Below are 12,738 nucleotides of genomic sequence, written 5' to 3'. Positions count from 1 at the left end.
GCACACTCCAGTCCCAGTGCTAACATGCAGGGAGGGATACGATTAACTGAAGGCAAGTCCACATGTTAAAATGCTCTGAGACGTGTTGCTGCCTGGCTGGCAAGGGGACACAGGAATAGACTGAGAACAAACGCCCGACACAGGGAGGCTCCAGAGGAGGGAGCAGGCCCGCAGGGCCTATGTGCAGTTCACCAGGAACTGCAGGGCGCAGACCCACGACCTCTGGTCCTGCCGCCCAGCTCTGTGGTTTGGGGAAAGTGACTTCAGCTACTCCTAGCCTCTGCTCCCTCATCTGTGAAACTGGTGTAATAAAAATGTCGACCTTCTTAAGGTTGACTGGGGATTAAAGGAAATAACTCATGTAAAGCTCTTGGCAAAAAAAGGGGCATGATTAAGTTATTATTATTATACCAATTCAGAGTTGTAAATGCTTTTATTTTCTCTTACCTCTCTCTTTCATACGCAGAGTACCTACCACATAATTTAAAAATTCAGGCAGCATTTCTTAAGTAAGAGCAGAAAGGACATAAGCAGGAAGAAGAGAAGGGAGGAGGGAGTTGAGAAATCACTAAGGACCAAATATTAAGCTTGTAAGAATCTGAGCAATTTACTTGCCTTCCCTTAAAAGTCATATAGCCTGTGGACTGGGAAACCTGGAGATAGAGATAATGAATAAGTAAATAACTAGAGTATGTTTCAAAGAGATAAATGCTATGGGAAAAATCAGGATAAGATTAGGAATGTCTGATGGGGTGGGGTGCCACTTGAAATAGAGCGGCCAGTGCAGCTTCAGTGAAAAGGTGATTTTCAGCAATAATCTGAAGCAGGTGAGGGACTTAGTCATGGTTATATCAGTGGAAGAGCATTCCAGGCATGGCCATGGCTCACACTGGCCGCCAGAGAATCAAAACCCCGGCCGATCAGCACAGCAGCTCCTCCGGGGCTCCAGCGGCAGGACGGCGCGGGCCAGCGGCTCCACGGCAACCCCCTGCAGAGGGGCCGAGGCCAGAGAAGCTTCCGGCGGGAGCACCAGGACTTCCACACAGGGAAGGTGACTTGATACCAGAAACGTGTGCACCACTGATTAGTCTTTCTAATCTTGTGAATTCTTCAATTCTTAAAAAAAATGCCAATAAAAACATCACGCTCCCCTATCTCAATCAGTGTGGCAAGAGGCATAATTAATCCTATATCATAGGTGAGAAATTAGACAGCTGGTTCCAGATCACGGCTCCTGAGGGGAAAAGCTGGGATTTGGATGCAGGCACTCCGCTCCTGCTTTCAGAGGAGGTTCCCTGAATGAGCTCTAAATTCTTTCCCTAAGTTCATCTTCATAACCACCTCAGACCATGATGAAGAGGTCAGCTCTCTGCTTTCCTACAAACAAGCAGGTGATCCTGGGGGGCCTGTCAGGCAGACACTGGGGCATTACTTTTAGTACCATTTCCGGCAGGGGAGATGGACCCACCAAGTCCTGGGTTCCCAGTTCCCTGGAGACCATGCCGCCCGGCCCACAGGGTACTGGACAGACCTGCTCAGCGCTCTGACCTCTGGGGCAATAACAACTTATCCCATCTCATTCCCTGCAAACTTCTGCCCAGCTGGGTCCGAGGGCCCAGGATTCACCAAAGAACCCTGTCCACGGCAAACATTATCAATAACAATGCAACATGGAGTTAAACATCCATTTCTTACAATATTCCCAGACTAAACCAATTAAAAAGAGAAGTTTTCTGCTTAACTTTTAAAAAGAGAATTCAGACACAAACTATGGCGTTCTTCCCCATTCCCTTCCTACCTGCTGGGGTGACACAAGATCACATTGTCTCACGCCGCCCACAGTGCCATCTCCTTGCCTATTTTATCCTGGGGTTCTCCAGAGAATCAAGCATTTGCCAGCACCGACTAATCTTCTGACTCAGGCCCCCCAGACGCCGACCAGGAGATACCAGTGCGGGTCCCGTCTAGAAACTCACTGTACTTCCAGGAAGTATGGGAAAAGAGTGGCACCAGGGTGGGGCCTGTAGACACCAGCCATTTCCTCAGAGGCCAGAGCTCCAACCGGGAGCTGCGCATTTTACGAGCCTGCTCTTTTCTACAGCCACTACTGCAGCAACCCCTTTGGCTTAGAATTTTACAAGTTTAAAAAGGAGGGAACTAGGATACACCATCTGGCTGTTGGACATTAGTAGGATATCTACAACATGAAAATGAAATCTTTAAAACAAAAGCGTCTAAAATGATACAAACTGAAATAACTCAATTTACTAAAAAAAATTTTTTAATCACACTGAATGAATAAAGCCAGCACTCCTTTACATTGCTCCTGCTAGGGGACATTGGTATAGGAAGCTAAACACACCACTGCTGCAAACTCAATAACAGTAACAAAAATGTTACCACTTGACACGTGATATGTCTTTAGGTTTTCAAAGCACTTTCACATTTATCATTTAATGTAATTCCATGAGATGTGAAGAGCCAATACTACTGTAACCGTTTTATAACCAAAGGAACTAAGTACAAATGAAGTTCTATGATTTGTATCACAAAGCCAGCTGAGTCCAAACCAGACTCTTGTTTAATTTGGCAGAGGACTCATTATCCGAATCAAATATTAAGAACTCTGGGGGAGAGAGGCGGGGAGGGAGAGAGAAGAAACAACAATGGGGGGAGGGGAGCAGGAAGGGAGGGTTCCTCCAACAGCACCTCCTCCCCCAAGACAGCTGCAGGGAACCTAGTCTGAACACTCTTGGGTTAGCCTTGGCTGCTTCCTAAGAGACATGAAGTGTGTCGAGGGACAAGAGTGAGTCTCCACTACATGCAGTCTTGCAATCTGAGGAATTCAAGTAATCTTTGGAGGTCTGTTTTGAGTGCTTTTATAAAGAAAAAATGTTTTCTGATTAAGGAACACTAAGGAAAATAAATATCTACTGTTGAAAGTTTAGATCACTGGGCAGAGAAAAATCTTAATTTTACTCAGATGAACTGCATTTAAACTCCTCTTTTACATTATAACTCAACATACAAAGGCCTAAAGATAAACTTTAGCACGTCCTATACAGGCATACCTTGTTTTATTGGGCTTATTAGCTCTACTGTACTTCACAGACACTGCATTTTTTAGAAACTGAATGTCTGTGGCAACCCTGAATTGTCAGATGATAGTTAGAATTTTTTAGCAATCAAGATTTTTTTAGGTAAGGTATGTATGTCTTTTAGACATTAATGCTATTGCACACTTAAAAGACTACATTATAGTGTCTATACTATAGGGTAAAAATAACTTTTATGTGTGCACTGGGAAATGACAAAATTTGTGTGATTCGCCTTATTGCAATATTCTTCTTATTGTGCTGGTCTTGAACCCTAACCCATAATATCTCTGAGGTCTGCTTGTATTTCTTTAGAGGACACAAGAAGGATGACAGAGAGTCCTCCTGTGACACCAGATTGAGTGACAGCAAATGACAAGGCACAGATCATCACAGGTGTGACCAGTGGGATAGAGGTACCTCTAAAACCACACCATGCTGAGGTAGGGTGGAAACCTACATTTCAGTTGCAGACAGGGAAAACGGATCCGCTGGAAACAGTGATAGGCATTGCCATTTGAGCTTCTCAACCAGGGAACTTTAAAATCAGGGGATGATTTTGACTTGAGATCTCACTTCACCTCTTCTTCCACCAAATGTGCTTTTGCTACAGATGAAACTCGAGCCACGACCTAGCTTTACGTTGGGGGTGGGCCTTACCTTCGTGTCTGCCGGGAGAATCGCAGGCTTTCTGCGGGGTGGCCACTCGAAGGAAGATCTGCTGCCTCCACGAGTGTCTCCGTGTCTTTACGGGGGTCCCGCTGGCATCACCAAGATGGCTGGCTTTGGACTCAAAGTCCCTAAAATTACAAGACAATTGTTTTATGACTGGTGAGGAGATATAAGCAGGTATTTTAGCTTGACTTTTTTTTGTTTTTTAAACAGAGCACTAAATTATAAATTATCTTTGTACCAGCAAACATAACTAGATAATCACAGGCATCAAATCAAACTCGCAGTGGGGCAACACTCCCACAGGACTGCTTTCTGACAGGGTGCTTTTTATGGAAAGAGTCAGGGTACATGTCCTTAATTTATTTTTATGGTAAAAGATATTAAGAACTACACTCCATGGATCTTGGCTTCCAATTGGGCCTCTCTTGGTGCCACTTCAGAAAAGAGAGACGGCCTAAAGGGGGCGCTGTCACCCGGGCCACAATCTCCCCTAGTCTGTGTGAGGGGAGATTTTCTTAGCATAGGCCTGCGTCTCCAAGGATCATCACAAAAAAAGAAAAACGTTAAATTACACAGAACCAGCAAGGGCAATAATTATGCAGTCACTTGCTAATAATGGCTTTTACCATCTGTATGTTTTAAACTGCAAAATAAAGTATAGTTTTCAATATACATAAACACAATCACTAATTTCCTTTCTATTCACGGGACAACTTGGGGAACCCCTTGTAACTTACACCTGAATATATACCAACAACTGAACAATCATCTGAACTTGGAGATCAAACATGCTGACTGATTTACTGGCAGCCATATATGCTCATTATCCAGAAACACTTCTATCATTTAGAGACAACGGTTAAGACTTTCTTTAATTTGCTGAAAATAACCATGTATTAATAAACTAATCCTAGTCAAAACTGGATAACAGGTTGACTCCACATTTTTTTAAATCACATCATCAGTAAGAAAAATTATAAGAAAGAAGATACAATAGATCTAGCGAAAATGATTTTTTAAATGGCAAAAGTACAGATGAAAAATCCTTATATGTCTAACAATCAACACTTCTACCCAGACTTGATATATCTAAATTCAACTCTACCTTTTTGTGTTCATAAAGTCAGAGGTGTTATTTTCATCTACAGGAGCCAGAAATTTTAGAAAATTTGGCACAGAGGAAGAAGAATGAAGTTTTTTCCGCAGGGCATTACGGTAGGAGATGCTGAGAGTGTGGTTGAAAAAAGAGTTTAGGATAAAGAAACACAAACACACAAAGTATAAAACATAACCTTCAAAACAGAAGAAACATTTTATAGTTCTAAGGCTAAGAAAATTAAAGCGGGTAAGAAATCAAAAATAGTTTACAAATGAGATTTAACTTTCATTTCAGTCAATAAAATTCTATTATTTTAAATGAATGGAATCAATGAACTAATTAACAAACATCAGTCCAGTTACATAAGGTGAATAAATTCTAAAGATGTGCTGTGCACCATTGTGCCTACAGTTACAACACTCTGCCCATAGTTAGTAATACCGTGAACACGCAAAAAAGGTGTTAAGAGGGTAGATCTCATGTAAAGCGTTCTGACCAAAATAAAAACAAAACCACAACAATAAAAAATTCAGTCCATCATCCAAAATGACTCCTTCCTTCCAAAGTAGAAAAATAATTTTCCTAAATTAATGAGGAAGTTTCTGATATGGCACAAATCGCAATGCATATGATCAAGCACATTGCTGTTAATGTGTGTGTGTGTGTGTGTGTGTGTGTGTGTGTGTGTGTACACTAGGGCAGGGGAATGTGAAAATAAGTATATAAAAAATAATTTGCCATCAAGACTGTTTTCATAATAATTTTGAGGGAATTAATCAACAGTAAAATTAAGTAGATTCAAATGATAGACTGAAAATAGGAAAACCAAAACCAGACAAGCACACACACACACACACACACACGCACACACACACACACACACACACAAGCGGTGGCCCCGGGGTCCTTGTGTGGACATTCAGCACACTCTCTCTGCGTGAGCATCCCAGGAAGACGAACGACACTGAACTTGCCATGCGGGTGGCTCACCTCTTTGGCACGGCATTGCCACTCTGTTCTCCACTTGGGTTATGTTTGAGGTACTTAAAGAAATTGGGCGAGGAGGCGGAGGGGGTAAGACGAGGTGGAGGAGCAGCTGAGGACTGACCTGAGCCACCTTCAGACTCGCCGACAGGGGGACGATTCCCACTAAATAGCAATTAGAGAGAAAGCAGGGGAGTTAAAGGCGGGGACGGAACCGCACAGGAAACGCAGAGGACACACGGAGGAAACAGGAACTGTCACAGTTAGAGGGTGCTCTCCTCTTCTGCGCCACAATTCCTGCTGGCAAAGGCAGCTCTCAGTCAAGAGGGCACCGTGCAAGGTCCCTCTTGATCACTTCCCACATGCTTATGTGCGCAAGAGACCCGTTTCCTCTACTCCTTTTTTAGAATCTGACGGGGGAAAATTTTTTTTAATTAAAACAAAAGCAAAGGAAAGCAAAACAAAATCCAGAGTTTTAGAAATACATCTCTCGTCAAAATGAACAATAACCTGCCTTGAATGTCCAAGTCTCATTTCCTGTGCATAAGTGAGCAGAGAGTTCATGAGGGGGGAGCAAAGCCAAAGAAGCATGCTGGGGGACGGAGGAGGAGGGGGGACAGTACCGCGCCCCCTCATCACCCACGCCCCACAGGACCCTTTAGGAAGCTGCATTCTTAGGGGAGAAGGGAAATGGACTGTCAGGGACTTCTCATTTCCTGCCACCTCTGGCTTGTGTGAAACAGTGGGCTTATTAGCAAGAGGACTAGAAATCTCCAGACAGGAAAAGTTCCATTATCACTAAAGTGCCAGAAAAAGAGGGGTGGGAGCCAGTGGAGAGGCAGAATAAAAGGAGTGTGCGCGCAGGCTTTTAAGAAACATGACAAGAAGCCACAAAGCCTCAAACAAACTATGCTTGTCTCCAAAACATCACAGAATTGGATATTAGCTTCTGAAGCATGTCCTGCTTTGGGATCACAATTATCCAGCCAAATTCCAAAGAACCATCATAACTATTTTCAATGGCGTACGGAAAACAGAGCTGAGCGGCTCTACTAGCTCGTCTGAGATTGCTAGCACGTGTCACTGCTTCATCAGCACCACCTCCAACACCCACCCCCGCGTGGACTCTCCCTCATCTGTGCAGGACCTGCACCGAGACACACGTCCTGGCTTCTGTTGTCACCAAAATCAGGCAGCAGCTGCACACAGGTGTGGCCTACTTCAGCCTTCTAAGGTGACGAGTTTTAAAATATTTTTAAAGTGATTTTTAAACATACCTCTGTGTCCATTCATGGTCTCTGACACTCGGAGTCAAATTAATTGCCAAGGGACCCCAGAAGGAAGCGGGAGAGCTTCTACTACTGTACTGCTTCCCCAGCTCTATAGCCAGGAAATCCCAACTGCTCACTAGAGCAGTTGGGATTAAAATTAGTAAGTCTTGTTCGAAGAATCCAGAACTCTCACATTGGAGGAGATTTTAGAGACCACCTATTGTGTCATACAGTGTCAACTGTGTCATACAGTGAAGTGAAGCAACTTTGCCTGGGCCACGGCCGGCTTGGGACAGAACTAGGACAGAGGTCCCGGCATCACTGCGCCTCCAGCCAGGGCCTCCAAACGAGCAGACTCACCTGACCGCTCACTCACTACTTCCCTCCAGGCCAGCGGCAGAGTTCACGGTCAGGGCTGCCTCTCACTGTGTGAGGAGGGACCATTCTGCATCTTAAGGGCCATTTCTGCTCGTCTTACCTGCTTCCTCACCGTACTTGCACTTGAACAGGTAACAAGTATCTCTTACAACTACATATTTCCCAAGGGAGGAAGACGGAAGGAACACAGTGCTTCGAGTTTTACCTTTTTAAGCCAAGAGTGAAACCTGACTCAGGCTTCTCTTTTCACCCAACTGACATGCCTGGGATGCACATACCTGGTTAGTAACAGATATGCCCCATCCATTTATACAACAAATCTACATTTTCAACAAATCTTACTTTCGTTCATGAGGCGTCTCTGTGCTCACTGAGTGATACCTCACAAGTTTCCTTTGCGAGACCCCTGGAGATCCCTGTGCCTGCTGCAGAGGCTGCTGGCATTCCACAGGGACGTGACTCAGAGTGTTGGCGCGCCTCCTGAAGCCCTGCTGGGGTGACAGCAGGGCTGGCTCTTCTGCGGCGTGGCTCTCTGAGTCACTGGACAGGTCATCCGAGGAGCCCAGGAGTCTGAAGGAGCTCTCAGAGATGGGAAAGGCCTCCTTTTCACACACAGACGGCTCCTGGCAGCAGACAGACAGCAGTTCAGACACATGGCAAGGCACTTGTGGGATTTACACATCTCTAATTCCAGCGGCAGGAAAACATTTCAAAATGTAGGCACATCTTCTGATCACAGTGCCCTCTAGAGGCCACCAAAAGTATAAGACGATTAAAGGCCCACTAAATGCCTGCTCCTCCGAGACAAAACGTTAGTGTGCAGGACAAATGGGGAAACTGTCCAAGTGCAAGCGTGAAGGACATAAATTATAACAAGTAACTGCCCTAAGCAAAGCTGAAATAGTTCTCTTTCTAGAAAAGAGAGCTCTCTACTACCGCCTATAACAAGCAGAGCGAATGCCGTTTAACTTGTCGGCACAGTTTAAACAAAGCAAGTTCTTTATCTTGGCCAAGTGTGTTCATACATGTGATACCCACATTTTATGGCTCTCTCTGAATGTGATCTAATGTTTGGATTTAACTTGGTAATCTTGAGTGTTAAAAATTACATCCTATATTATTCTTAGATATGAAAAATCTCTCTCTAGGCACTTACTGACATGATTCAGGGCAAATCACTTAACTTCTTTCTGCACCTCAATTTCCTCATCTGTAAAAGGGTATAGTGAAAATTTATCTCACCGGGTTTCAGAATTAAGCAAGATAATACAACTAAAAGTACTTGTCTGCTGTTAAATGTTGTATAAATATAAGTTATTGTCTTATTAGGCACTCAGTGAATTTCCTGAGTGGGTACTCAAACATTTGTTGAGAATCATGACAATACTTTAATATCGTAGGCTCTCAAGATGCATACCTTTTCAAAGGAATGAACTACCACCACTCATGCTTAGCACTGCATGCCCAGGACGTGGCAGGGGCCAATATATTTTTCTCAAATCAAAAAATATAAAATAACTGATGTGTAAAACACTGATGACTAATAAGAACCTGCTGTATTAAAAAAATGTATATATATATACATTATATATATATATATATATATATATATAAAAGAAGACGTGTACTAGCTTGTCCCTGCTGAAATTACTAGGAGGGATGAATAAATCAACATGAAAAGAGCAAAAAGGAATGAATGCATCTAATAACAGTGGACTGGAAAATCTAAATTCCACCTGTTCATTTGACCTGCAGTTGAGTGTCTCTTAGATGATAGGTATTAAGGATTTTAATTTAAAAAATTAAATTTATGTTTATTGAGGAGAAAGGTTATATACACTTAATTTTGTAGGAATTAGATTTTAAAAGCTTAATTCCCAAAACATTATGAAATGTTAAACAGTAACTTAAATTTTTCATTCTTCAGGACTCTACAGTTACCAAGATTCTTTTAATTTAAGGATTTAAAAATGTGTTTAAGACAATTCATCAAGCAATCTCCATCACGCAAACCTATTCATCTCAACTCTCATTAACGTCCTTCCAAATTATGTGGAAGAGCTAACCCTTAGCTTCATCTAACACCTGAAAGGGCCACTGGATGTTCAGCTTCTTTGCTTCCAGATGATCAATTTACTGGAAGAGATCCAATTACGTCTGTCATCCAGAGTGAAGTAAGTCAGAAAGAAAAAGACAAAGACCATATGCTAACACATATATATGGAGTTTAAGGAAAAAAATGTCATGAAGAACCTAGGGGTAAGACAGGAATAAAGACGCAGACCTACTGGAGAACAGACTTGAGGATATGGGGAGGGGGAAGGGTGAGCTGTGACAGGGCGAGAGAGAGTCATGGACATATACACACTAACAAACGTAGTAAGGTAGATAGCTAGTGGGAAGCAGCCGCAAGGCACAGGGATATTGGCTCGGTGCTTTGTGACCGCCTGGAGGGGTGGGATAGGGAGGGTGGGAGGGAGGGAGACTCAAGAGGGAAGAGATATGGGAACATATGTATATGTATAACTGATTCACTTTGTTATAAAGCAGAAACTAACACACCATTGTAAAGCAATTATACCCCAATAAAGATGTTAAAAAAAAAAAAGCACACTTTTAACAACAGTTTCTCAACGTCAGGATGAACAAACGACATAAATAGCATAGAGCCACACACACAATACACACAAATAGGTTCTAAAAAGCTGCATTTCCCTTAGAATTGCCCTAGAAATTCAAACCATGTGTATATTCCTAGATCTGTGATTTGAAGAATAAAAAACAAGCAATAAGACTTACTGGAAAAGTCACTTGAGTGACATGAATTTCTTCACAGCACTTTTATTGGAACTAATCTGGAACGCCCTCTTCCCTGTCCACTTCCACGGGTGCAATTCCTATACTTTCTCCAAGATTTATCAAAAGCACTACTGCTCCCCTCTCCAAGCTTTCTCTGGTTCCACTGACCAAAAATAGCTCCCCTTCCTCTTGCTCCTGTGACAGCTAAGCTACCTTGGCTCTTATTTGAACTCAGGCTCACAGCTACTCTACTCGATGCTGGTGTATCTGTCGCCTCTCCTACCAGATGAGTTCCTTCCTGCTAGAAGCTGTCTTTTTCATCTGTATCCAGCAGATAAAAAAAACCCAAAACATTTCCAAATTTCAAATGAATTGTGGGTAGAATCAGTATGGAGGAGATGAATTTAAATAGACCACTAGATTCTAACTTAGAAAATCATATTCAGGGCATTCCCTGGTGGTCCAATGGTTAGGACTCCATACTTCCACTGCCTAGGGCATGGGTTTAATCCCTGGTCAGGGAACTAAGATCCCGCAAGCCACACAGCACAGACGCCCACCCCCCAAAAAAAATAAAATCATATTCAGAAGACTGGGGTCTAGGGACTTGCTCCCCTAAGTGGGTCCACAGACCAGCGGCATCAACATCACCTTGGAGCTTGTCAGAAACTGGCCATTTCAGGAATCACCCCAGGCCTACTGAATCAGAATCTGCATTTTAACCAGATCCCATTAAAGATGCACCTTAGAAATTGAGAAAGCACTCAACTGCGGCAGCGTTTCTCAAACTATCGGCTGTAACACATTGGTAGGCAGTGATATCAATTTCGTGGTCTGCCACAAACTTTTTAAAGCAATAGCAAATACCAATATTATCACATGTTTACAGTAAATATCATTTTGTGAAATCTTATTTTCATTTTATCTGTGAGCATGTAGGTATGTGTGTTTCTGAACTAGTTTGCAATGTTAAATGTGTAAATTACTGTTGGTTATGGTCTAAAACCTTTGAAAGGCACATGCCCAGGAGGAAGCACAGAAGAACTTTGATTCCTGTGGTAAGGAGCTGGCCTCCACAACAACTCCCCCACTTTCCATCCCAGGGCACTCTGACATCCCCAGCACAAAACCCGAAATCCACTTTTCTGGTGGGTAAAAAGTTGAACTAACTAGGTTTAAGTACGCTTATATATTTAGAAAGCAAGAAATTAAAACAAGGACATAGACACAGGTCTGCTACCAAAGAGAACTGCTGGCTTGCTCACTATCACAAAGCTGTGCTTGGTGGCAGACGCGAGGGGTGAGGCTTATTTATAAAAATAGTGATGTTTAATTATAATCATAGAGTCAGGCAGAGGACAGAGTAAGTTTCAGGAATTTAAGTTGCATACTTCTCATAATTCGTAAACCCACGTTTGAGGTTTTCCCAATTATTTTTAATATTTCATTTAGATTTCACTGGAAAACCTACTAAAGAAAGAAATCCATTGATCACTTGTGATTATTTAGATCTCAGTGGCCTGAAATTGTGCTTTTTCCTCTTTGCTTATGCAATAGCCCTCTGTTTTGGTATGTACAACTTTTCGGCTAGAGTAGGACTGCACAACCAGCCCTCCCCCTGCATTATCAAGTCCAGAAGCACCAAATTTCTCATGATTGGAGCTATGAGGCTTCTTTTGTTCCTTTTGATAGGCCCGGTATATAGGAGATGAGCAAGACCCATTTGCTGGTTTCTTCAGGGTGTCATATAAAAAAAAAAAACGTGCTTACTTTGCTGGTGCTACTTAATGTGCTAGACACGGAGCTGTCCAGATCCAGACTGGCGGAGTGCTCCTGGAGGCCTCTGGCTTTATTACCCTACAGAAAGAAAAGCAGTCGAGTTATGACCCCTGAGGCTTTTGCAAAGGCATCTGCTAGAAGCAACCTGGTCTATTTAAATAAGTTCAGGAAAAATGCATCTACTGGGAAACTCTGCTGAGCACATATGTGCATGAAGACAATCAATATTTCTTTTTTTTTTTTTTTTTTTAACCAAACTAAATGTTCCAAAGCACCTTGTGGGTTAGTCATTTGGCAGGGATGATGGGCAGAAGAGACAACACGTCTAGAAGAAAAGCAAGCACTGAGGTGCACACCTCAACAACAGAGTCCCCCCTCTGAGTCACACGGTGTCATGACCCGCCAGCCTATGACACACAAACCACAATCTCTCGGTCTGGGAGCTCTCAAAGGCAGCCCCACCCCAACTCTGGTTTTGTAAATGAACTGCTTTTAATTATCTGTAAGGCTGCTGTGAAATTCTCAGAAACACCTCCATAGAAAATAAAATTTATAACAAAAAAAAATGTTTCAAATGGAGTGGTTCATGAAATAAAAGATAAATATAAGAAGATACTGCAAACTCCAGAAAGGTGTGAAACTTTGAGAGAAAAGAGAA

General features: G+C 42.7%; 1 protein-coding gene across 14 annotated transcripts in view; it reads right to left on the bottom strand.

Moving 5' to 3' along the window:
• Window positions 1–12,738, bottom strand: part of TBC1D1 (TBC1 domain family member 1) — a 363,204-nt gene that overhangs the window by 203,418 nt on the left and 147,048 nt on the right. For 4 of the 14 annotated variants that reach the window (XR_004349956.1, XR_004349957.1, XM_032632302.1 and 1 more), the window contains 5 exons: window positions 12,072–12,158; window positions 7,845–8,167; window positions 5,860–6,018; window positions 4,876–4,995; window positions 3,756–3,895 (listed from right to left, as the gene is read on the bottom strand). Coding sequence is in view for 12 of the 14 variants with exons in the window: in XM_032632302.1 (XP_032488193.1) it covers window positions 3,756–3,895; window positions 4,876–4,995; window positions 5,860–6,018; window positions 7,845–8,167; window positions 12,072–12,158 (829 nt within the window). In the remaining 2 variants the exon portion in view is untranslated. Of the gene's footprint in view, window positions 1–3,755; window positions 3,896–4,875; window positions 4,996–5,859; window positions 8,168–12,071; window positions 12,159–12,738 lie in introns of all 14 variants that reach the window. The other 10 variants (XM_032632303.1, XM_032632312.1, XM_032632307.1 and 7 more) reach the window with 7 other exon arrangements.

The sequence above is a fragment of the Phocoena sinus genome, chromosome 5 (genome assembly GCF_008692025.1).
Source record: "Phocoena sinus isolate mPhoSin1 chromosome 5, mPhoSin1.pri, whole genome shotgun sequence".
Classification (NCBI taxonomy): domain Eukaryota; kingdom Metazoa; phylum Chordata; class Mammalia; order Artiodactyla; family Phocoenidae; genus Phocoena; species Phocoena sinus.
This window is presented reverse-complemented; position numbering and strand designations above follow the sequence as displayed.